Source organism: Pseudophryne corroboree, chromosome 11 (genome assembly GCF_028390025.1).
Source record: "Pseudophryne corroboree isolate aPseCor3 chromosome 11, aPseCor3.hap2, whole genome shotgun sequence".
Classification (NCBI taxonomy): Eukaryota; Metazoa; Chordata; class Amphibia; order Anura; family Myobatrachidae; genus Pseudophryne; species Pseudophryne corroboree.
The window spans coordinates 146272449-146298624 of NC_086454.1; the positions used below are offsets into that span (position 1 = coordinate 146272449).

A 26176-nucleotide genomic window follows, 5' to 3' on the forward strand; every position below is an offset into this window, starting at 1 on the left:
AAAGCTGCCTGCATCATCAGCGCTGTGCATTTACAGGACACTTAAGTATTCTACATGTCGTTTAAACAGTGTTCGTTAAGAACAAGTGCATACTTCAGGGTTATTTAGTACAAGTACCCTGTGATATTCATCCAGTTTTTACTGTGCATTGATATATTTGTTTAAATACATAGCTTTACTCGGTAATAGATTACTAGTCCAGTGCAGTTTTATTGTTTCTCATAACTCCTGCATTGTACATGTGACTGTGTGTGTGTGCATATAGCTGCTGGGTGATCTCTACTCCGTGTTTCTCATACGTCCTAGAGGATGCTGGGGTCACATCAAGAACCATGGGGTATAGACGGGATCTGCAGGAGACATGGGCACTTTAAGACTTTCAAAGGGTGTGAACTGGCTCCTCCCTCTATGCCCCTCCTCCAGACTCCAGTTTAGACTCTGTGCCAAGGCAGACTGGATGCACTCTGAGGAGCTCTACTGAGTTTCTCTGAAAAGGACTTATGTTAGGTTTTTTATTTTCAGGGAGACTGCTGGCAACAGTCTCCCTGCTTCGTGGGACTTAGGAGAGAGAAGTCAGACCTACTTCTGTGAGTTTAAAGGCTTTGCTTCTTTGGCTACAGGACACCATTAGCTCCTGAAGAAAAGAAGACTTCAGTGACGGCTTCTGAGGTACCACGGCGCTCGCACGCTGCACGCCATGCTCCCACACACAACGGCACTACAGAGTGCAGGGCGTTGGGGGGGGGGGGGGGGGGGAGGGGGGGGCTGGGCAGCATATATGACCTCTATAAGTAACTGGCAAGAGCGGACATAGTGCCAGGGCACTGTCCGGACCCCCGCCAGTATAAAAAATTATTTGAAAAGTGCCGGTCTGAAGCGCGCTATTACGGGGGCGGAGCTAGGTCCTCACAGCACACAACCCGACGCCATTTTCTCTACACAAGGCTGCAGAGACGCTGGTCCTTCCTCACACTGCAGCATAAGTATCAGGGTGGAAAATGGGGGGGGCACAGTTATTTTGGTGCATTATATGTTAATTATAAAAGCGCTACAGGTTTGGGGCATTTTCTGTGGTGGTTCAGACCGGGATTGAGCGCCGGGGTGTGAGCTGGCAATAACTCCCTCTGTGTCCCTCTGACAGGCTTTACTGTGGGTCTGTCCCCTATAGGCCCGGTGTGTTGGGTGCACGTGTGTCAGCATGTCTGAGGCGGAGTGCTCTTCCCAGGAGGAGACTGTTAGGGACGCAAACGGCTGTGGGAGTGACCCTGTCGGCACCGCCGACACCTGATTGGGTGAATGTTTTGAGTGCTTTGAATGCAAATGTGGCTCTGATAAATAAGAGATTGGATAAATCTGAGTCTCAGAACCAGACATGGAAGAAATCCGTAGAGGATGTGTTGTTACAAGTTTAGACCCCTTCGGGGTCACAAAAACGTTAATTTGCCCAGCAGGCAGACACGGATACCGACACGGACACTGACTCAAGTGTCGACTATAGTGATGCCAGATTAGATCCAAAACTGGCAAAGAGCGTTCAGTACATGATTGTGGCAATAAAAGACATATTACATATCACATATCACTGAGGACCCTACTGTTTCTGATACTAGGGTCTGTATGTATAAAGGAAAGAAACCTGAGGTAACGTTTCCTCCCTCTCATGAACTGAACATGCTTTGTGAAAAGGTTTGGGAAAATCCTGACAGAAAGTTTCAGATTCCCAAAAGGATTCCAGTGGCGTATCCGTTTCCCTCTGGGGATAGGAAAAAATGGGAGTCACCCCCCATTGTGGACAAAGCTCTATCACGGCTGTCCAAAAAGGTGGCTCTTCCGTCCCCTGACACAGCAGCCCTAAAGGATCCTGCGGATCGTAGGCAGGAAAATACATTGAAATCCATTTATGTCACCACGGGTACGCTACTCAGACCAGCCATTGCATCTGCGTGGGTGAGTAGTGCTATCGAAAAATGGGCAGATAACTTGTCATCTGAAATAGATACCCTGGATAGGGATAGCATTCTTTTGACACTAGGTCATATCAGGGACGCTGCAGTCTACCTAAAGGAAGCTGCAAGGAATTTTGGCCTCTTGGGATCAAGGGCCAATGCCATGGCAGTCTCAGCTAGGAGCGCATTGTGGATTCATCAATGGAATGCTGAGGCTGAGGCTCATTGGTTTGCACCTTTACAGAAGGTAGAGTTGAAATTCCTCACTTGGAAAGTGGTCATGCTGTTGGCCTTGGCATCTGCAAGGCGGGTGTCTGAACTAGCGGCCTTGTCTCACAAGAGCCCTTATTTGATCTTCCATGACGATAGAGCAGAGTTGAGAACTCGTCAGCAATTTCTGCCGAAAGTGGTTTCGTCGTCCCACTTGATCCAATTTATTGTGGTGCCAGTGGCTACTGATGCCTTGCTGGAATCAAAGTTTCTCGATGTAGTCAGAGCTTTGAAAATTTATGTCACCAGAACGGCTCAGTTTAGGAAAACTGAGGCTCTGTTTGCCCTGTATGCTCACAACAAGATTGGGGCTCCTGCTTCCAAGCAGACTATTGCGCGCTGGATCTGTCATAATATTCAGCATGCACATTCTACGGCTGGATTGCCGTTACCGAAATCGGTGAAGGCCCATTCTACCAGAAAGGTGGGCTCGTCCTAGGCGGCTGCCCAGGGGGTCTCGGCATTACAACTTTGCCGAGCGGCTACTTGGTCGGTTTCAAACACCTTTGCGAAGTTCTACAAGTTTGATATCCTGGCTGATGAGGACTTCATGTTTGGTCAGTCGGTGCTGCAGTCATCCGCACTCTCCCGCCTGTTCTAGAGCTTTGGTATAACCCCATGGTTCTTGATGTGACCCCAGCATCCTCTAGGACGTATGAGAAAATAGGATTTTAATACCTACTGGTAAATCCTTTTCTCTATCGTCCTAGTGGATGCTGGGGTTCCTGAAAGGACCATGGGGAATAGCGGCTCCGCAGGAGACAGGGCACAAAAAGTAAAGCTTTACGATCAGGTGGTGTGTACTGGCTCCTCCCCCTATGACCCTCCTCCAAGCCTCAGTTAGATTTTTGTGCCCGGCCGAGAAGGGTGCAATCTAGGTGGCTCTCCTAAAGAGCTGCTTAGAAAAGTTTAGCTTAGGTTTTTTATTTTACAGTGAGTCCTGCTGGCAACAGGATTACTGCAACGAGGGACTTAGGGGAGAAGAAGTGAACTCACCTGCGTGCAGGATGGATTGGCTTCTTGGCTACTGGACATCAGCTCCAGAGGGACGATCACAGGTACAGCCTGGATGGTCACCGGAGCCTTGCCGCCGGCCCCCTTGCAGATGCTGAAGTAAGAAGAGGTCCAGAATCGGCGGCAGAAGACTCCTCAGTCTTCTAAAGGTAGCGCACAGCACTGCAGCTGTGCGCCATTTTCCTCTCAGCACACTTCACACGGCAGTCACTGAGGGTGCAGGGCGCTGGGCGCCCTGGGAGGCAAATGAAAACCTATTTTGGCTAAAAATACCTCACATATAGCCTCCGGAGGCTATATGGAGATATTTAACCCCTGCCAGAATCCGTTAAGAGCGGGAGACGAGGCCGCCGAAAAAGGGGCGGGGCCTATCTCCTCAGCACACAGCGCCTTTTTCCCTCACAGAAAGGCTGGAGGGAAGGCTCCCAGGCTCTCCCCTGCACTGCACTACAGAAACAGGGTTAAAACAGAGAGGGGGGGGGCACTAATTTGGCGTTAGAAATATATAATAAAGATGCTATAAGGGAAAACACTTATATAAGGTTGTCCCTATATAATTATAGCGTTTTTGGTGTGTGCTGGCAAACTCTCCCTCTGTCTCTCCAAAGGGCTAGTGGGTCCTGTCCTCTATCAGAGCATTCCCTGTGTGTGTGCTGTGTGTCGGTACGTGTGTGTCGACATGTATGAGGACGATGTTGGTGAGGAGGCGGAGCAATTGCCTGTAATGGTGATGTCACTCTCTAGGGAGTCGACACCGGAATGGATGGCTTATTTAGGGAATTACGTGATAATGTCAACACGCTGCAAGGTCGGTTGACGACATGAGACGGCCGACAAACCATTAGTACCGGTCCAGACGTCTCAAAAACACCGTCAGGGGTTTTAAAACGCCCGTTTACTTTAGTCGGTCGACACAGACACAGACAGGGACACTGAATCCAGTGTCGACGGTGAATAAACAAACGTATTCCTTATTAGGGCCACACGTTAAAGGCAATGAAGGAGGTGTTACATATTTCTGATACTACAAGTACCACAAAAGAGGGTATTATGTGGGATGTGAAAAAACTACCGTAGTTTTTCCTGAATCAGATAAATTAAATAAAGTGTGTGATGATGCGTGGGTTCCCCCCGATAGAAAATTAGGGGCGGTATACCCTTTCCCGCCAGAAGTTAGGGCGCGTTGGGAAACACCCCTTAGGGTGGCTAAGGCGCTCACACGCTTATCAAAACAAGTGGCGGTACCGTCTATAGATAGGGCCGTCCTCAAGGACCAGCTGACAGGAGGCTGGAAAATATCATAAAAAGTATATACACACATACTGGTGTTATACTGCGACCAGCGATCGCCTCAGCCTGGATGTGCAGAGCTGGGGTGGCTTGGTCGGATTCCCTGACTAAAAATATTGATACCCTTGACAGGGACAGTATTTTATTGACTATAGAGCATTTAAAGGATGCATTTCTATATATGCGAGATGCACAGAGGGATATTTGCACTCTGGCATCAAGAGTAAATGCGATGTCCATATCTGCCAGAAGATGTTATGGACACGACAGTGGTCAGGTGATGCAGATTCCAAACGGCACAAAGGTGTATTGCCGTATAAAGGAAGAGGAGTTATTTGGGGTCGGTCCATCGGACCTGGTGGCCACGGCAACTGCTGGAAAATCCACCGTTTTTACCCTAAGTCACATCTCTGCAGAAAAAGACACCGTCTTTTCAGCCTCAGTCCTTTCGTCCCTATAAGATCATATCTGCCCAGGGATAGAGGAAAGGGAAGAAGACTGCAGCAGGCAGCCCATTCCCAGGAACAGAAGCGTTCCACCGCTTCTGACAAGTTCTCAGCATGGCGCTGAGACCGTACAGGACCCCTGGATCCTACAAGTAGTATCCCAGGGGTACAGATTGGAATGTCGAGACGTTTCCCCTTCGCAGGCTCCTGAAGTCTGCTTTACCAAGGTCTCCCTCCGACAAGGAGGCAGTATGGGAAAAAATTCACAAGCTGTATTCCCAGCAGGTGATAATTAAATTACCTCTCCTACTACAAGAAAAGGGGTATTATTCCACACTATATTGTGGTACTGAAGCCAGAAGGCTAGGTGAGACTTATTCTAAAAATTTTTTGAACACTTACAAAGGTTCAAATCAAGATGGAGTCACTCAGAGCAGTGATAACGAACCAGGAAGAAGGGGACTATATAGTGTCCCGGGACATCAGGGATGCTTACCTCTATGTCCCAAATTTGCCCTTCTCACTAAGGGTACCTCAGGTTCGTGGTGCAGAACTGTCACTATCAGTTTCAGACGCTGCCGTTTGGATTGTCCACGGCACCCCGGGTCTTTACCAAGGTAATGGCCGAAATGATGATTCTTCTTCGAAGAAAAGGCGTCTTAATTATCCCTTACTTGGACGATCTCCTGATAAGGGCATAGTCCAGGGAACAGTTGGAGGTCGGAGTAGCACTATCTCGGATACTGCTACAACAGCACGGGTGGATTCTAAATATTCCAAAATCGCAGCTGATCCCGACGACACGTCTGCTGTGCCTAGGGATGATTCTGGACACAGTCCAGAAAAAGGTGTTTCTCCCGGAAGAGAAAGCCAGGGAGTTATCCGAGCTAGTCAGGAACCTCCTAAAAACAGTGCATCATTGCACAAGGGTCCTGGTAAAAATGGTGGCTTCCTACGAAGCAATTCCATTCGGCAGATTTCACGCAAGAACTTTTCAGTGGGATCTGCTGGACAAATGGTCCGGATCGCATCTTCAGATGCATCAGCGGATAACCCTATATCCAAGGACAAGGGTGTCTCTCCTGTGGTGGTTATAGAGTGCTCATCTTCTAGAGGGCCGCAGATTCGGCATTCAGGATTGGATGCTGGTGACCACGGAGCCCAGCCCGAGAGGCTGGGGAGCAGTCACACAAGGAAAAAATTTCCAGGGAGTGTGATCAAGTCTGGAGACTTTTCTCCACATAAATATACTGGAGCTAAGGGTAAATTTATAATGCTCTAAGCTTAGCAAGACCTCTGCTTCAAGGTCAGCCGGTATTGATCCAGTGGGAAAAACATCACGGCAGTCGCCCACGTAAACAGACAGGGCGACACAAGAAGCAGGAGGGCAATGGCAAAAACTGCAAGGACTTTTCGCTGGGCGGAAAATCATGTGATAGCACTGTCAGCAGTGTTTCATCCCGGGAATGGAAACTGGGAAGCAGACTTCCTCAGCAGGCACGACCTCCACCCGGGAGAGTGGAAACTTCATCGGGAAGTTTTTTCCACATGATTGTAAACCGTTGGGAAATACCAAAGGTGGACATGATGGCGTCCCGTCTGAACAAAAAACGGGACAGGTATTGCGCCAGGTCAAGAGACCCTCAGGCAATAGCTGTGGACGTTCTGGTAACACCGTGGGTGTACCAGTCGGTGTATGTGTTCCCTCCTCTGCTTCTCATACCTAAGGTGCTGAGAATTATAAGACGTAGAGGAGTAAGAACTATACTCATGGCTCCGGATTGGCCAAGAAGGACTTGGTACCCGGAACTTCAAGAGATGCTTACAGAGGTCTTATGGCCTCTGCTGCTAAGAAGGGATTTGCTTCAGCAAGTACCATGTCTGTTCCAAGACTTACCGCAGCTGCGTTTGTCGGCATGGCGGTGGAACGCCGGATCCTAAGGGAAAAAGGCATTCCGGAAGAGGTCATTCCTACCCTGGTCAAAGCCAGAAAGGAGGTGACCGCACAACATTATCACCACATGTGGCGAAAATATGTTGCGTGGTGTGAGGCCAGGATGGCCCCACAAAGAAATTTCAACTCGGTCGTTTCCTGCATTTCCTGCAAACAGGAGTGTCTATGGGCCGCAAATTGGGGTCCATTAAGGTTCAAATTTCGGCCCTGTCGATTTTCTTCCAGAAAGAATTGGCTTCAGTTCCTGAAGTCCAGAAGTTTGTCAAGGGAGTATTGCATATACAACCCCCTTTTGTGCCTCCAGTGGCACTGTGGGATCTCAACGTAGTTCTGGGATTCCTCAAATCACATTGGTTTAAAACCAGTCAAATCTGTGGATTTGAAGCATCTCACATGAAAAGTGACCATGCTCTTGGCCCTGGCCTGGACCAGGCGAGTGTCAAATTGGTGGTTTTTTCTCAAAAAAGCCCATATCTGTTTGTCCATTTGGACAGGGCAGAGCTGCGGACTCGTCCCCAGTTCTCTCCCTAAGGTGGTGTCAGTGTTTCACCTAAACCAGCTTATTGTGGTGCCTTGCACCTACTAGGGACTTGGAGGACTCCAAGTTGCTAGATGTTGTCAGGGCCCTGAAAATATGTTCCAGGACGGCTGGAGTCAGGAAAACTGACTTGCTGTTATCCTGTATGCACCCAACAAACTGGGTGCTCTTGCTTCTAAGCAGACTATTGTTAGTTGGATGTGTAATACAATTCAGCTTGCACATTCTGTGGCAGGCCTGCCACAGCCAAAATATGTAAATGCCCATTCCACAAGGAAGGTGGGCTCATCTTGGGCGGCTGCCCGAGGGGTCTCGGCTTTACAACTTTGCCGAGCGGTTATTTAGTCAGGGGCAAACACGTTTGTAAAATCCTACAAATTTGATACCCTGGCTAAGGAGGACCTGGAGTTCTCTCATTCGGTGCTGCAGAAGTCATCCGCACTCTCCCGCCCGTTTGGGAGCTTTGGTATTATCCCCATGGTCCTTTCAGGAACCCCAGCATCCACTAGGACGATAGAGAAAATAAGAATTTACTTACCGATAATTCTATTTCTCGGAGTCCGTAGTGGATGCTGGGCGCCCATCCCAAGTGCGGATTGTCTGCAATACTTGTACATAGTTACAAAAATCGGGTTATTATTGTTGTGAGCCATCTTTTCAGAGGCTCCGCTGTTATCATACTGTTAACTGGGTTCAGATCACAGGTTGTACAGTGTGATTGGTGTGGCTGGTATGAGTCTTACCCGGGATTCAAAATCCTTCCTTATTGTGTACGCTCGTCCGGGCACAGTACCTAACTGAGGCTTGGAGGAGGGTCATAGGGGGAGGAGCCAGTACACACCACCTGATCGTAAAGCTTTAGTTTTTGTGCCCTGTCTCCTGCGGAGCCGCTATTCCCCATGGTCCTTTCAGGAACCCCAGCATCCACTACGGACTCCGAGAAATAGAATTATCGGTAAGTAAATTCTTATTTTCTCTTAGTCCGTAGAGGATGCTGGGCGCCCGTCCCAGTGCGTACTGTATCTGCAGTTTTTTGTTACGTTTCAACACATCTTGTTACATTTTTTAGTCAGCCTGTTGCTGACGTTGTTCATGCCGTTGACTTGCGTTATGTTGAATGCCATGTTGTACGGCGTGCTTGGTTTAACAATAAATCCTTTTCCTCGAAATGTCCGTCTCCCTGGGCACAGTTCCTATAACTGGAGTCTGGAGGAGGGGCATAGAGGGAGGAGCCAGTTCACACCCTTTGAAAGTCTTAAAGTGCCCATGTCTCCTGCGGATCCCGTCTATACCCCATAGTTGCAGGGGGGGCGCCCTGGGCAGCAATATTAACCTCAAGGGACACTGGCATATAGAGTAGATACTGCGGAGGCGTTATATTAAAAAACCCACGTCAGTATAAATAATTTGAGCGGGACCGAAGCCCGCCGCTGAGGGGGCGGAGCTTGATCCTCCAGCACTAACCAGCGCCATTTTCTCCACAGCACACTGCAGAGAAGGTGGCTCTATAAAAGCACTGTACTAACTGGGATTTTATTCCAGTGTCCGGTGGCGCTGGGTGTGTGCTGGCATACTCTCTCTCTCCAAAGGGCCTTATTGGGGGACTGTCTCCATATAGATATATCCCTGAGTGTGTGGGGGTGTCAGTACGTGTGTGTCGGCATGTCTGAAGTGGAAGGCTCATCTAGGGAGGAGGTGGAGCAGATGATTGTGGTGTCTCCGTCGGCAACGCCGACACCTGATTGGTTGGATATGTGGAATGTTTTAAATGCAAATGTGTCTTTATTACATAAGAGATTGGACAAAGCAGAGTCCAGGGATAAAACAGGGAGTCAGTCCATGGCTTTGTCTGTGTCGCAGGGCCCTTCAGGGTCTCAGAGACGTCCACTGTCCCAAGTAGCAGACACTGATACCGACACGGATTCTGACTCCAGTGTCGACTATGATGATGCGAGGTTACACCCAAGGGTGGCCAAAAGTATTCATTATATGATTATTGCAATAAAAGATATTTTGCATATCACTGATGACCCCTCTGTCCCTGACACGAGGGTATGCATGTTTAAGGAAAAGAAACCTGAGGTAACCTTTCCCCCATCTCATGAGCTGAATGAGTTATTTGAAAAAGCTTGGGAAACTCCAGACAAGAAACTGCAGATTCCCAAGAGAATTCTTATGGCATATACTTTCCTGGCACAGGACAGGTTACGGTGGGAATCCTCACCCAAGGTGGACAAGGCTTTAACGCGCTTGTCCAAAAAGGTGGCGCTACCGTCTCCAGACACGGCAGCCCTCAAGGATCCTGCTGATCGCAGACAGGAGACTACCTTAAAATCAATTTATACACATACGGGTGCCTTGCTCAGACCGGCAATAGCGTCGGCTTGGGTTTGTAGCGCTGTAGCAGCTTGGACAGATATCTTGTCAGCTGACATTGATACCCTAGATAGGGATACCATTTTATTGACCTTGGGTCACATTAAAGACGCAGTCTTATATATGAGAGACGCTCAGAGAGACGTTGGGCTGCTAGGTTCAAGAGCCAACGCCATGGTGATTTCTGCTAGGCGAGCCCTGTGGACCCGCCAATGGACGGGTGATGCCGACTCAAAGAGGCATATGGAAGTCTTGCCTTACAAGGGTGAGGTTTTATTTGGGGAAGGTCTCGCGGACCTGGTTTGCACAGCTACCACGGGTAAATCTACTTTTTTACCTTATGTTCCCCCACAGCAGAAGAAAACACCACAATATCAGATGCAGTCCTTTCGGTCGCATAAGTCTAGAAGAGGTCGGGGCTCTTCCTTCCTCGCCAGAGGTAAGGGTAGAGGGAAAAGAGTGCCTGCTACGGCTAGTTCCCAGGAGCAGAGGTCCTCCCCGGCTTCTACTAAATCCACCGCATGACGCTGGGGCTCCACTGAGGGAGTCCGCGCCGGTGGTGGCACGTCTTTGACTCTTCAACCACGTCTGGGTTCAGTCAGGCGTGGATCCATGGGCAATGGAAATTGTGTCCCAAGGCTACAAGCTGGAATTCGAAGACGTGCCTCCTCGTCGGTTTTTCAAATCGGCTTTACCAGCTTCTTCCCCAGTAAGGGAGATAGTTTTAGCTGCAATACAAAAACTGTGTCAACAATAAGTGGTTGTCGAGGTTCCCCTAGTTCAACAGGGGAAGGGGTACTATTAAACCCCATTTGTGGTCCCGAAACCGGATGGCTCGGTCAGACCCATTCTAAATTTAAAATCCCTAAACCTGTACTTAAAAAAGTTCAAATTCAAGATGGAATCGCTCCGGGCAGTTATCTCCAGCCTGGAAGGGGGGGATTTTATGGTGTCACTAGACATAAAGGATGCATACCTTCATGTCCCCATATATCCCCCTCATCAGGCGTACCTGAGATTCGCTGTACAGGACTGTCATTACCAGTTTCAGACGTTGCCGTTTGGGCTTTCCACGGCCCAGAGGATTTTCACCAAGGTAATGGCGGAAATGATGGTGCTCCTGCGCATGTGGGGAGTCACAATTATCCCATAATTGGACGATCTCTTGATCAAAGCGAGATCGAGAGATCAGTTGCTGAAAAGCGTTTCGTTCTCCCTGAGAGTGCTGCAGCAACATGGCTGGATTCTAAATCTACCAAAGTCACAGTTGGTTCCAACGACTCTATCTTTCTTAGGCATGATTCTGGACACGGAACAAAAGAGGGTTTTTCTCCCGATGGAAAAAGCCCAGGAACTCCAGAACATGGTCAGATACCTGTTAAAACCGAAAAGAGTGTCAGTCCATCAATGCACTGGAGTACTGGGGAAAATGGTGGCAACCTACGAGGCCATCCCCTTCGGCAGGTTTCATGCGAGGACATTTCAGGGGGACCTTCTGGACAAGTGGTCCGGGTCCCATCTTCAAATTCATCAGAAAATAAGCCTGTCCCCCAGGGCCAGGGTGTCTCTCCTGTGGTGGCTGCAGAGTGCTCACCTTCTCGAGGGTCGCAGGTTTGGCATTCAAGACTGGGTTCTGGTGACCACGGACGCGAGCCTCCGAGGATGGGGAGCAGTCACACAAGGAAGAGATTTTCAGGGACTATGGTCAAGTCAGGAGGCTTGTCTACACATCAACGTACTGGAATTGAGGGCCATATACAACGGCCTACGACAAGCGGAGAATCTTCTTCGCGAACTACCGGTTCTGATTCAATCAGACAACGTCACAGCCGTGGCTCATGTAAACCGCCAAGGCAGGACAAAGAGCAGAGTGGCAATGGCGGAAGCCACACGGATTCTACGCTGGGCGGAAAATCACGTAAGTGCTCTGTCAGCAGTCTTCATTCCAGGAGTGGACAACTGGGAAGCAAACTTCCTCAGCAGACACAATCTCCATCCAGGAGAATGGGGACTTCATCAAGAGGTTTTTGCAGAGATAACAAGTCTTTGGGGACTTCCTCAAATAGACATGATGGCGTCACGCCTCAACAAAAAGCTTCGGAGGTATTGTGAAGGGACCCTCAGGCAGTAGCGGTAGACGCCCTGGTGACACCATGGGTGTTTCAGTCGGTCTATGTATTCCCTCCTCTTCCTCTCATCTCCAAAATATTGAGAATCATAAGAAGAAAAAGAGTGCAGACAATACTCATAGTTCCAGATTGGCCTCGAAGGGCCTGGTATTCAGATCAGCAAGAGATGCTTGCAGAAGATCCATGGCCTCTTCCTCTCAGGGAGGACCTGTTGCAGCAGGGGCCCTGCGTGTTCCAAGACTTACCGCGGCTACGTTTGACGGCATGGCGGTTGAACACCGGATCCTAGCTAGGAAAGGTATTCCGGAGGAAGTCATCCCTACTCTGATAAGGGCTAGGAAGGAGGTGACTGTGAAACATTATCACCGTATCTGGAGGAAGTATGTTTCTTGGTGTGAAGCCAAGAATGCTCCTACGGAAGATTTCCACCTGGGCCGTTTTCACTTTTTACAGACAGGAGTGGATATGGGCCTGAAGTTAGGGCCGAAATCTGTATCTTAATGGAACCTATCTATATTCTTTCAGAAGGAATTGGCTTCTCTCCCAAAAGTCCAGACTTTTGTAAAGGGAGTGCTGCACATCCAGCCTCCTTTTGTGCCCCCAGTGGCACCATGGGACCTTAACGTGGTGTTACAGTTCTTTCTCTAACGTCCTAAGTGGATGCTGGGGACTCCGTCAGGACCATGGGGAATAGCGGCTCCGCAGGAGACAGGGCACAAAAATAAAGCTTTAGGATCAGGTGGTGTGCACTGGCTCCTCCCCCTATGACCCTCCTCCAAGCCTCAGTTAGGTTTTTGTGCCCGTCCGAGCAGGGTGCAATCTAGGTGGCTCTCCTAAAGAGCTGCTTAGAAAAAGTTTTTAGGTTTTTTATTTTCAGTGAGTCCTGCTGGCAACAGGCTCACTGCATCGAGGGACTTAGGGGAGAGAATTTCAACTCACCTGCGTGCAGGATGGATTGGATTCTTAGGCTACTGGACACCATTAGCTCCAGAGGGAGTCGGAACACAGGTCTCACCCTGGGGTTCGTCCCGGAGCCGCGCCGCCGACCCCCCTTACAGATGCTGAAGATTGAAGGTCCGGAAACAGGCGGCAGAAGGCTCTTCAGTCTTCATGAAGGTAGCGCACAGCACTGCAGCTGTGCGCCATTGTTGTCACACACTTCACACCAAGCGGTCACGGAGGGTGCAGGGCGCTGCTGGGGGCGCCCTGGGCAGCAATATTTAATACCTTTATGGCAAAAGAATACATCACATATAGCCATTGAGGCTATATGTATGTATTTAACCCATGCCAGTTATCTAAAACTACGGGAGAAAAGCCCGCCGAAATAGGGGGCGGAGCTTATTCTCCTCAGCACACAGCGCCATTTTCCTGCTCAGCTCCGCTGTGAGGAAGGCTCCCAGGACTCTCCCCTGCACTGCACTACAGAAACAGGGTAAAACAGAGAGGGGGGGCATTTTTTTGGCGATATTTTGATATATTTAAGCTGCTATAAAGAACAACACTTATATAAGGTTGTTCCCATATATATTATAGCGCTTGGGTGTGTGCTGGCAAACTCTCCCTCTGTCTCCCCAAAGGGCTAGTGGGGTCCTGTCTTCGATAAGAGCATTCCCTGTGTGTCTGCTGTGTGTCGGTACGTGTGTGTCGACATCTATGAGGACGATGTTGGTGTGGAGGCAGAGCAATTGCTGATAATGGTGATGTCACCCCCCAGGGAGTCGACACCGGAATGGATGGCTTTGTTTATGGAATTACGTGATAATGTCAGCACATTACAAAAATCAGTTGACGACATGAGACGGCCGGCAAACCAGTTAGTACCTGCCCAGGCGTCTCAGACACCGTCAGGGGCTGTAAAGCGCCCTTTACCTCAGTCGGTCGACACAGACCCAGACACAGACACTGAATCTAGTGTCGACGGTGATGAAACAAACGTATTTTCAAGTAGGGCCACACGTTATATGATCACGGCAATGAAGGAGGCTTTGCATATCTCTGATACTGCAAGTACCACAAAAAGGGGTATTATGTGGGGGGTGAAAAAACTACCTGTAGTTTTTCCTGAATCAGAGGAATTAAATGATGTATGTGATGAAGCGTGGGTTAACCCAGATAGAAAAATGCTAATTTCAAAAAAGTTATTAGCATTATACCCTTTCCCGCCAGAGGTTAGGGCGCGCTGGGAAACACCCCCTAGGGTGGATAAGGCGCTCACACGCTTATCAAAACAAGTGGCGTTACCGTCTCCTGATACGGCCGCCCTCAGGGATCCAGCTGATAGGAGAATGGAAACTACCCTAAAAAGTATATACACACATACTGGTGTTATACTGCGACCAGCCATCGCCTCAGCCTGGATGTGCAGTGCTGGGGTCGTCTGGTTGGATTCCCTGACTGAAAATATTGATACCCTGGATAGGGACAGTATTTTATTGACTATAGAGCAATTAAAGGATGCTTTCCTTTATATGCGAGATGCTCAGAGAGATATTTGCACTCTGGCATCGAGAGTAAATGCGATGTCCATATCTGCCAGAAGGAGTTTATGGACGCGACAGTGGTCAGGTGATGCGGATTCCAAACGACATATGGAAGTATTGCCGTATAAAGGGGAGGAATTATTTGGCGTCGGTCTATCGGATCTGGTGGCCACGGCAACTGCCGGAAAATCCACCTTTTTACCTCAGACCCCCTCCCAACAGAAAAAGACACCGTCTTTTCAGCCGCAGTCCTTTCGGTCCTATAAGAACAAGCGGACAAAAGGACAGTCATATCTGCCTCGGGGCAGAGGAAGGGGTAAGAGAGGGCAGCAAGCAGCCCCTGCCCAGGAACAGAAGCCCTCCCAGGGTTCTGCAAAGCCCTCAGCATGACGCTGGGGCCTTACAAGCGGACTCAGGAGCGGTGGGGGGTCGACTCAAGAATTTCAGCGCACAGTGGGCTTGCTCACAGGTGGACCCCTGGATTCTGCAGGTAGTATCTCAGGGTTACAGGTTAGAATTCGAGAAGTCTCCCCCTCGCCGGTTCCTAAAGTCTGCTTTGCCAACGTCTCCCTCAGACAGGGCGACGGTATTGGAAGCCATTCACAAGCTGTTTTCTCAGCAGGTGATAGTCAAGGTACCCCTCCTACAGCAGGGAAAGGGGTATTACTCCACGCTATATTGTGGTACCGAAGCCGGACGGCTCGGTAAGACCTATTCTAAATCTGAAATCTTTGAACCTGTACATACAAAAATTCAAGTTCAAGATGGAGTCACTCAGAGCAGTGATAGCGAATCTGGAAGAAGGGGACTTTATGGTGTCCCTGGACATAAAGGATGCTTACCTACATGTCCCAATTTGCCCTTCACATCAAGGGTACCTCAGGTTCGTGGTGCAAAACTGTCATTATCAGTTTCAGACGCTGCCGTTTGGATTGTCCACGGCACCTCGGGTCTTTACCAAGGTAATGGCCGAAATGATTCTTCTGCGAAGAAGAGGCGTATTAATTATCCCTTACTTGGACGATCTCCTGATAAGGGCAAGGTCCAGAGAACAGCTGGAGGACGGAGTAGCACTAACCCAACTAGTGCTGCAACAACACGGGTGGATTCTGAATTTTCCAAAATCTCAGTTGACCCCGACGACACGTCTGCTGTTCCTGGGAATGATTCTGGACACGGTTCAGAAAAAGGTGTTTCTTCCGGAGGAGAAAGCCAGGGAGTTATCCGAACTTGTCAGGAACCTCCTAAAACCAGGGAGTGTGTCTGTGCATCAATGCACAAGAGTCCTGGGAAAGATGGTGGCTTCTTACGAAGCGATTCCATTTGGCAGATTCCACGCACGAACTTTTCAGTGGGATCTGCTGGACAAATGGTCCGGATCGCATCTGCAGATACATCAGCGGATAACCTTATCGCCACGGACAAGGGTGTCTCTTCTGTGGTGGTTGCAGAGTGCTCATCTGTTAGAGGGCCGCAGATTCGGCATACAGGACTGGGTCCTGGTGACCACGGATGCCAGTCTGAGAGGCTGGGGAGCGGTCACACAGGGAAGAAACTTCCAGGGAGTATGGTCAAGCCTGGAGATGTCTCTTCACATAAATATACTGGAGCTAAGAGCGATTTACAATGCTCTAAGCCTGGCAAAACCCCTGCTTCAGGGTCAGCCGGTGTTGATCCAGTCGGACAACATCACGGCAGTCGCCCACGTAAACAGACAGGGCGGCACAAGAAGCAGGACAGCAATGGCAGAAGCTGCAAGGATTCTTCGCTGGGCGGAAGATCATGTGATAGCACTGTCAGCAGTATTCATTCCGGGAGTGGACAACTGGGAAGCAGACTTCCTCAGCAGACACGATCTACACCCGGGAGAGTGGGGACTTCATCCAGAAGTCTTCCACATGATTGTGAACCGTTGGGAAAAACCAGTGGTGGATATGATGGCGTCCCGCCTCAACAAAAAACTGGACAGGTATTGCGCCAGGTCAAGAGACCCTCAGGCAATAGCTGTGGACGCTCTGGTAACACCGTGGGTGTTCCAGTCAGTGTATGTGTTCCCTCCTCTGCCTCTCATACCAAAGGTACTGAGAATTATACGGCAAAAGGGAGTAAGAACGATACTAGTGGCTGCGGATTGGCCAAGAAGAACTTGGTACCCGGAACTTCAAGAGATGCTCACGGAGGATCCGTGGCCTCTACCTCTAAGACCGGACCTGCTTCAGCAGGGACCGTGTCTATTCCAAGACTTACCGCGGCTGCGTTTGACGGCATGGCAGTTGAACGCCGAATTCTAAGGGAAAAAGGCATTCCGAAAGAGGTCATTCCTACACTGGTAAAAGCCAGGAAGGAGGTGACTGCACAACATTATCACCGCATTTGGAGAAAATATGTTGCGTGGTGTGAGGCCAGGAAGGCCCCCACGGAGGAATTTCAACTGGGTCGATTCCTACATTTCCTGCAAACAGGATTGTCTATGGGCCTCAAATTGGGGTCCATTAAGGTTCAAATTTCGGCCCTGTCGATTTTCTTCCAGAAAGAATTGGCTTCAGTTCCTGAAGTCCAGACTTTTGTAAAAGGAGTACTACATATACAGCCCCCGGTTGTGCCCCCAGTGGCACCGTGGGATCTTAATGTAGTCTTGGATTTTCTCAAATCCCATTGGTTTGAGCCGCTCAAATCGGTGGAGTTGAAGTATCTTACATGGAAAGTAACCATGCTACTGGCCCTGGCTTCAGCCAGGAGAGTATCAGAATTGGCGGCTTTATCATATAAGAGCCCATATCTGATTTTCCATACGGACAGGGCAGAACTGCGGACACGTCCTCATTTTCTGCCTAAGGTGGTGTCAGCGTTTCACCTGAACCAGCCTATTGTGGTGCCTGCGGCTACTAACGATTTGGAGGATTCCAAGTTGTTGGACGTGGTCCGGGCATTGAAAATATATATTTCAAGAACGGCGGGAGTCAGAAAGTCTGACTCCCTGTTTATATTGTATGCACCCAACAAGATGGGTGCTCCTGCTTCTAAGCAGACGATTGCTCGTTGGATTTGTAGCACAATTCAACTTGCACATTCTGTGGCAGGCTTGCCACAACCTAAATCTGTCAAGGCCCATTCCACAAGGAAAGTGGGCTCATCCTGGGCGGCTGCCCGGGGGGTCTCGGCATTACAACTCTGCCGAGCTGCTACTTGGTCAGGGGCAAACACATTTGCAAAATTCTACAAATTTGATACCCTGGCTGAGGAGGACCTTGAGTTCTCTCATTCGGTGCTGCAGAGTCATCCGCACTCTCCCGCCCGTTTGGGAGCTTTGGTATAATCCCCATGGTCCTGATGGAGTCCCCAGCATCCACTTAGGACGTTAGAGAAAATAAGAATTTACTTACCGATAATTCTATTTCTCGTAGTCCGTAGTGGATGCTGGGCGCCCATCCCAAGTGCGGATTGTCTGCAATACTTGTACATAGTTATTGTTACAAACAAATTCGGGTTGTTATTGTTGTGAGCCGTCTGTTCAGAGGCTCCTACGTTTGTCATACTGTTAACTGGGTTCAGATCACAAGTTATACGGTGTGATTGGTGTGGCTGGTATGAGTCTTACCTCAATATCCTTCCTTATTGTGTACGCTCGTCCGGGCACAGTATCCTAACTGAGGCTTGGAGGAGGGTCATAGGGGGAGGAGCCAGTACACACCACCTAATCCTAAAGCTTTATTTTTGTGCCCTGTCTCCTGCGGAGCCGCTATTCCCCATGGTCCTGACGGAGTCCCCAGCATCCACTACGGACTACGAGAAATAGAATTATCGGTAAGTAAATTCTTATTTTAAGTCACACTGGTTTGAACCTCTTCAAACAGTTGAGTTGAAATTTCTCACTTGGAAAGTGGTCATGTTGTTAGCCTTGGTATCTGCGAGGTGGGTGTCTGAATTGGCGGCTTTGTCTCACAAAAGCCCCTATCTGATTTTCCATGTGGATAGAGCAGAGTTGAGGACTCGTCCTCAATTTCTGCTTAAGGTGGTTTCGTCGTTTCATATGAACCAACCTATTGTGGTGCCTGTGGCTACGGTTGACTTGGAGGATTCCAAGTCTCTTGATGTAGCCAGGGCCTTAAAAGTTTATGTAGCCAGGATGGCTCGGATTAGGAAAACAGAGGCACTGTTTGTCCTGTATGCAGCCAACACGGTTGGAGCCCCTGCTTCTAACACGATTCAGCAGGCTCATTCTACGGCTGGATTGCCGGTACCAAATTCGGTGAAGGCCCATTCTACTAGGAAGGTGGTCTCTTCTTGGGCGGCTGCCCGAGGTGTCTCAGCATTACAGCTTTGCCGAGCAGCTACTTGGTCGGGTTCAAACACTTTTGCTAAATTCTACAAGTTTGATACCTTGGCTGAGGAGGACCTCATGTTTGCTCAATCGGTGCTGCATTGTCATCCGCACTCTCCCGCCCGGTCTGGAGCTTTGGTATAATCCCCATGGTCCTTACGGAGTCCCCAGCATCCTCTAGGACGTAAGAGTAAATAAGATTTTAAACATACCGTTAAATCTTTTTCTCCTAGTCCGTAGAGGATGCTGGGCGCCCATCCCAGTGCGGACTAAATTCTGCAAGACTTGTATATAGTTTTTGCTTGCATAAGGGTTATGTTACAGTTTTGATCAGTCTCGGGCTGATGCTGTTGTGTTTCATACTGTTAACTGGTTCGTATATTCCATGTTATACGGTGTGGATGGTGTGGGCTGGTATGAATCTTGCCCTTAGATTAACAAAAATTCTTTCCTCGTACTGTCCGTCTCCTCTGGGCACAGTTTCTCTAACTGACGTCTGGTGGAGGGGCATAGAGGGAGGAGCCAGTGCACACCCATTCTAAAGTCTTTAGAGTGCCCATGTCTCCTGCGGAGCCCGTCTATACCCCATGGTCCTTACGGAGTCCCCAGCATCCTCTACGAGAAAGAGAAAGATTTACCGGTAGGTTTAAAATCTTATTTTTTCTCTGTGTTTTTCAGTCACATTTTACCTCAGAAATCCTCTGTTTGTGCTGTCACACTGCCCGGGGTGGTTTGTGTTAGGTATTAAATCTGCTGATATTGTACTGTGTCGCCCGTGGTTTGCGCTTTCATATCATATCAGCTACAGGGGGCGATGGGTCTGGGGCTGATTCCGCCGTGTGCTGTTATGATGTCCCAAATGCATTTGAGGATAACATGGCTGCGGAGCGTTCAGGTTTTGGGGGTTCTGTACCCCCCAGTCAGTTTGTAACAACGGGGGCACATCTGGGCCCGCCTTGGTCTGCCTTTTCTAATTTACTGACTATGCTGGTAACTAGACTTGCGCCCCCTATGGGACCTCCTGTGCCTTATCAGCCTTATATGGTTCCTGCGGTTAATCCGCCATGGACAGATGCTCTGTTCACTCAGTTACAGCACTTGAATAACTCTTTGGATAAATGTATTCCTGACCCTCACCCGCTTAAGACTAAACCTAAGAAGTTCTCTAAGCGGGCTGTTACTTCCTCTCAATCCACGCATGTTCCGGATACCTCTTCCGATGAAGATGGCATGTGTTCTGACCCCACAGACTCTGATCATGACGTTTCTGATGGGGAATCTATTTCACAGGTGGATGTTCCTGATCTATTAGAGGCTATCAGGGTCATTTTTCAGATTGATGATGATCCTGAGCCTGCTACTACATCTAATAAACCGGACAGGTTCAAACGTCAGAAGGTTACTAAATTGGTTTTACCTCATTCTGACCACTTGGTTGACATATGTCAGGAATCCTGGGAGAACCCAGGTAAGAAATTCACCCCGCAAAAGAAAATGCTAGCCTGTTATCCCCCTGCGACAGAATTGAGTAAAAATTGGGAAATGATATTGTCACGGCATCTCATTACATTAAAGAAGCAGCTTCAGATGCAGCTGTTCTGGCGGCCAAGGCTGCTACGACATCCATTTTGGCTCGCCGTATTCTCTGGTTGCGGTCCTGGTCGGTGGACTTGGACTCTAAGAAATCCCTGAAGGTGCTCCCGTTTAAAGGAAACATCCTCTTTGGTGAGGATCTCAACAAGATTGTCGCAGACTTGGCGTCCGTTAAGACCGCATGTCTACCTAGTACTACTTCTTCTGCCCCGTAGGCTGAGTCCTTTCTTTCGTTCCTTTCGCCCTCCGGGTAGAGCAAAGGGTCAGGCGTACCCGAAACAGTCTCGCACTTCTAAAACCCCCAAGCCTAAACGTGCCTGGGCTGCCCGTCAGCTGGCTTCCAAATCTGAGAAGCCTGCGGCATGACGGGGTGGGCCTCCCCCTCGGGGGTCCCAGGGTGGGAGGCCGACTTCTACAGTTCACCCAGGTATGGTTGAAGACCACTTCAGACGCTTGGGTACGGGAAGTCATCGCTCACGGATACGCTATAGCCTTCAAGACACGTCCCCCCTCCTCGCTGTTGCCTGACGGACATCCCTTCGGATCGGGTGAAGGCAACAACTCTCCGTTTAGTGGTACAATACCTCCTGGACACTGGAGTGGTAGTGCCGGTGCCTCTGGCTCAGAGGGGCAGGGGTTACTATTCAACACTGTTCCTAGTCCCCAAACCGAATGGTTCCTCCCGCCCCATTCTCAACCTCAAATCTTTGAACAAGTTTGTGAGGTTCTCCAAGTTTTGTGTGGGGACCCTTCGTTCTATTGTCCTGGCTTTGGAACCAGGGGACTATATGGTATCCCTGGATATGCAGGATGCTTACCTGCATATCCCTATTGCCATGTCACATCAGCAATACCTGAGGTTTGCTATTGGCAATCTCCATTACCAATTCCGTGCCTTACCGTTTGGTGTGACCACGGCTCCGCAAATTTTCACCAAGGTCATGGCAGTTATGACTGCTTCACTCCGCCGTCAGGGCATCCGGATCCTGCCGTGTCTGGACGACCTGCTGATCCTGGCCAATTCCCCAGAAATTCTCCTCCGTCATTTGGATCTGACGGTCCAGTTTCTGCAAGCCCACGGGTGGCTCATCAACTGGAAGAAATTATCCCTGTTCCCTACCCAGTGCATGGTGCATATGGGAGCGTTGTTGGACACACAACCAGAGGTTGTTTTTGTCACAGGAGAAAGTCCTGAAGCTTCAGGACAAGATGTGTTGCTTCCTCTCTCGTCCGCGTGTGTCGATACACTCGGCGATGCAAGTACTAGGCGTCATGGTGTCTGCTTTCGACATGGTGGAGTATGCTCCATTTCATTCCCGCCCTCTGCAGAACCTGATTCTTGCAAAGTGGGACGGCCTGCCTCACCGGATCAGGTCTCAAATGATCTCCTTGTCTCCGGAGGTCCATCTGTCACTGACCTGGTGGCTGCAGGAGCAACGATTGAGCAGGGGTCGTCCCTTCTGGATCTCCAACTGGGTCCTTCTGACGACGGATGCCAATCTGATGGGTTGGGGCGCGGTGTTGGAGCAACACTCTCTTCTGGGTCAGTGGACCAGGGAGGAGTCTCTCCTCCCGATAAACATTCTGTAATTGCGGCCAGTGTTCAATGCTCTGAAACTGGCCCGGCATCTGGTACTGCACAGGCCTGTTCAAGTACAGTCAGACAACGCCACCACGGTGGCGTACATAAATCATCAAGGCGGCACTCAAAGCCGCATGGCAATGATGGAAGTGTCAAAGATTTTTCAACGGGCAGAACACCATCTGCCAGCCAGATCGGCAGTGTTCATTCCGGGGGTCCTCAACTGGGAAGCGGACATCCTCAGTCGTCAGCACATACATGCCGGACAGTGGATCCTTCATCCAGAAGTATTTCAACTCCTAGTAGACAAGTGGGGCCTACCAGATGTAGACCTGGTGGCGTCTCGACACACTCACAAGTTTCGGTCTTCGGAGCATGAACAAGGGATCCTCAAGCGGTGTTCGTGGACGCACTGGCAATTCCGTGGAACTTTCGGCTGCCGTACGTGTTCCCTCCGGTGTCACTTCTGCCCAGAGTAGTGAGGAAGTTCTAGCAGGAAGGAGGAATCCTTCTAATAGCTCCAGCGTGGCCCAGACGGCATTGGTTCTCAGACCTTCAGGGTCTCTCGCTAGAGCTTCCGCTTCTGCAACGACCAGACCTCCTCGTTCAGGGCCCTTGTGTTTTACCAGGATTTGGCCCGACTGGCTTTGACGGCATGGTTCTTGAAGCTTCCGTACTGAGGGCCAAAGGATTTTCTGAGGCGGTCATTCAAACTATGTTGAAGGCCCGTAAGCCGGCTTCTGCTCGGATTTACCATAGGGTCTGGAATTCGCACTTTGCTTTGTGCGCATCTAACAATAATGACATTTACAAGTTTAGTACGGCCAAACTTTTGGCCTTCCTACAACAGGGCCTGGACTTGGGCCTTCGGCTGGCCTCCCTCAAGGTTCATATTTCTGCCTTGTCGATATGGTTTCAAAGAACAATTGCAGCTCTGCCTGATGTTCATACATTCACTCAGGGTGTTTTACGGATTCAACCTCTTTATGTCCCACCTGTGGCTCCTTGGGAATTGTTGGTGGTTCTGGAGGCTTTGCAAGAGTCTCCGTTTGAAGCTCTTGAATCTGCTGACCTTAAGTGGCTTTCCCTCAAGGTCTTGTTTCTACTGGCTATTGCCTCTGCTAGACGGGTATCGGATTTGGGTGCCTTGTCTTGTAGGTCTTTGGATGTGGTACGGGCTCTCCCTATCTATGTGAAGAGGACAGCCTCCGTTAGGAAGTCTGATTCTCTCTTTGTACTGTTTGGTTTTCACAAAAGTGGCTGGCCTGCTAACAAGCAGACCTTGGCCAGATGGATTAGAATGGTTATTGCACATGCTTATGTAGTGGCTGGCCTTCCAGCCCCTGCTACCACCAAAGCCCATTCTACTCAGTCTGTTGGACCTTCTTGGGCGTTCATAAGGTTCTATGCCTTCGATGCTTCCTTTGAACGCCGGGTTCTTGTGCCCGCTACAGTGCGTCCCCTCCCATAAGGAACTGCTTTAGGACATCCCCGATGTTATTCCCTGTGGAATACCAGTGTACCCCGCTGCAGAAAAGGAGGTTTATGGTAAGAACTTACCTTTTGTTAAATCTTTCTGCGGAGGTACACTGGATTCCACAGGGCGCCCACCCTGACGCACTTAGCTTCTTTTGGGTTGGTATGGCATTAGCCGCTGATACCTTCTCCTGTCGTGAGAATGTGGTGTCTGAGGCTACTAACTGTTGTTGTCTCTTTTACCTGCTACTGGTTGACAAAACTGAGCTGCTGTGTTCGGAGGCGGGGTTATAGAGGAGGCGGCGCTGAGCATCTTGGGAACAGTCAAAGCTTTTAGCCTGTTGGTGCCTCGGATTAAGATCCTACTCTACACCCCGATGTTATTCCCTGTGGAATCCAGTGTACCTCGCAGAAAGATTTAACAAGGGTAAGTTCTTACCATAAATCTCCTTTTACCCTTCATGCAAAAATAAATACATACATGTATGTGCACCCCTGCATTGCAACTTGGTTTGTACCTGATACAAAGTTACTTTTTCTTGCTGTGCTCTCAACCCAGAATCAGCCCTACGTTTGCTAGCTGACACTCTTGGCTATTATGTTTATAGCCATGGAAATAGCGATACTGTAGGCTGGCTCGCAGTGAATGATGTCAAGTGATTAGTGAGGGATGGAATTTAGTCTTGCGTGCTTATTAGTGACACTGATCCGTAATTTCCCCTCTATCTCAGATCGCTGTTCACACTCCACTGCTTTCGGACCGCTTGCAACTCTCCGTACTGTACCAGGAATATGCTCCTGATGACAAAGTGTACCAAGAAAAGATAAAGGTATTTATATTATTTTTATAGAAGCATTTGGTTTTCTTCCTTCATGTTGGAACAAGAAAATGAAGCCTATCCTACCATTGATTCTTCCAGAGCCTTGCAGAGCATCTCTTAAAGTTACACTGAAATGAATAATGTTCTTTGCTCATTTGCACTTCCTCTGATTAGGAATGTATACTGCAGATGCACACTGCTTTGTTCTCCCACTGTGTAACGCCTATGCGCAGAATGTTTGTGTAAAGGAACTCCTCCATGTTTTAGGCAATAATTTAGTTCCCTAACAACCCAAACTGTTGCCTAACAACCCATATGTTGCAAAGCCCTGAAAGTAGTCTTAGATTATTATTCTGCAATCATCTCGCACCTCTATGTTCACAAATAAAAATAGAGAATATAATAGGTTGAAAATGTTTTTGATAGACCTGGCTTATTTTCCAGGACTTACACAGAAGATACACTCACATACGCAGAACACGACCAGATGGAAATTGCTTTTACAGAGCGTTTGGCTTTTCATATTTAGAAGCCCTGCTGGATGGTGGACCTGAACTTACAAGGTAAGAATTAATTTTGTGTATGCAAGAGATGTTTTTTATTTAAGTTGCAATATGTATTTATTGATGTAGACACACAACAAGTGTGTAAGTACCATGAGATAGAGGCTACAACTTCAGTTGTTAAGAAGTCAGAATATTTCTGAAGTTTGTGCGCTGCCACAAAAGCCGATTGTTTTTAGAGAGAAAATGAAACTTTGGAAAGCGGAAGGGAGAGCCTCACCTGACATGAGGGAAAGGAGCAAGGAGTTAATAGGCTGTGAATGTTGGGGGTGCTCTAAAGAACGGTATCCTGACTATAGATTTACACTAAAAAGGCTACAGTCAATAGGTCTACCACTAATGGTAGACCTGCATTAGGGCGGTGGGTTCAAAAGGTCGACATGTAAACAGGTCAAAGGCTTGACAGGGTCAAAAGGTCGACAAGACAATGGTTGACATATACATGGTAGACGCAAGGTTTTTCTCATACGTCCTAGAAGATGCTGGGGATGCTTCAAGAACCATGGGGTATAGACGGGATCCGCAGGAGACATGGGCACACTATAAGACTTTGATTGGGTGTGAACTGGCTCCTCCCTCTATGCCCCTCCTCCAGACTCCAGTTAGATACTGTGCCCAGGGAGACTGGTCACAAACAGGGGAGCTCTCTACTGAGTTTTTCTGAAAAAGACGTTCAGTGGGACCTGTTGGACAAGTGGTCCGGGTCTCACCTGGACATGCACCGGAAAATAATCCTATCTTCCAGGACCAGGATCTCCCTTCTGTGGTGGCTGCACAGTTCTCACCTTCTGGAGGGACGCAGGTTCGGGATTCAGGATTGGATCCTGGTGACCACAGATGCAAGTCTCCGAGGCTAGGGAGCAGTCACACAAGGGAGAAATTTTCAGGGAAAATGGTCAAGCCAGGAAGCTTGTCTCACATAAACATTCTGGAATTAAGGGCCATTTACAACTGCATTCTGCAAGCGGAACATCTTCTTCTTCTTCGCGGGCTGCCAGTCTTGATTCAGTCAGACAACAGAACAGCAGTGGCGTACATAAACCGCCAGGGCGGAACAAAGAGCAGAGCGGCGATGGCCGAGGCCACGAAAGTTCTTCGCTGGGCGGAAAGACATGCAAGCGCGCTGTCAGCAGTCTTCATTCTAGGAGTGGACAACTGGGAAACAGACTTCCTCAGCAGACACGATCTCCATCCAGGAGAGTGGGGTCTTCATCAAGAGGTCTTTGCAGAAGTGACAAGTCGTTGGGGAATTCCTCATATAGACATGATGGCGTCCCGCCTCAACAAGAAGCTTCAGAGATATTGTTCCAGGTCGAGGGACCCTCAAGCAATAGCAGTGGACGCCCTAGTGACACCGTGGGTGTTTCCGTCGGT

The 26176-nt window shown here is 49.2% G+C and overlaps 1 protein-coding gene across 3 annotated transcripts in view; it reads left to right on the top strand.

Moving 5' to 3' along the window:
• OTUB1 (OTU deubiquitinase, ubiquitin aldehyde binding 1) overlaps nt 1–26176 on the top strand; it is a 75959-nt gene that overhangs the window by 11498 nt on the left and 38285 nt on the right. For all 3 annotated transcript variants that reach the window (XM_063944928.1, XM_063944926.1, XM_063944927.1), the window contains 2 exons: nt 24150–24248; nt 24684–24802. In XM_063944928.1, coding sequence (XP_063800998.1) covers nt 24150–24248; nt 24684–24802 — 218 coding nt within the window. The remainder of the gene's footprint in view (nt 1–24149; nt 24249–24683; nt 24803–26176) is intronic.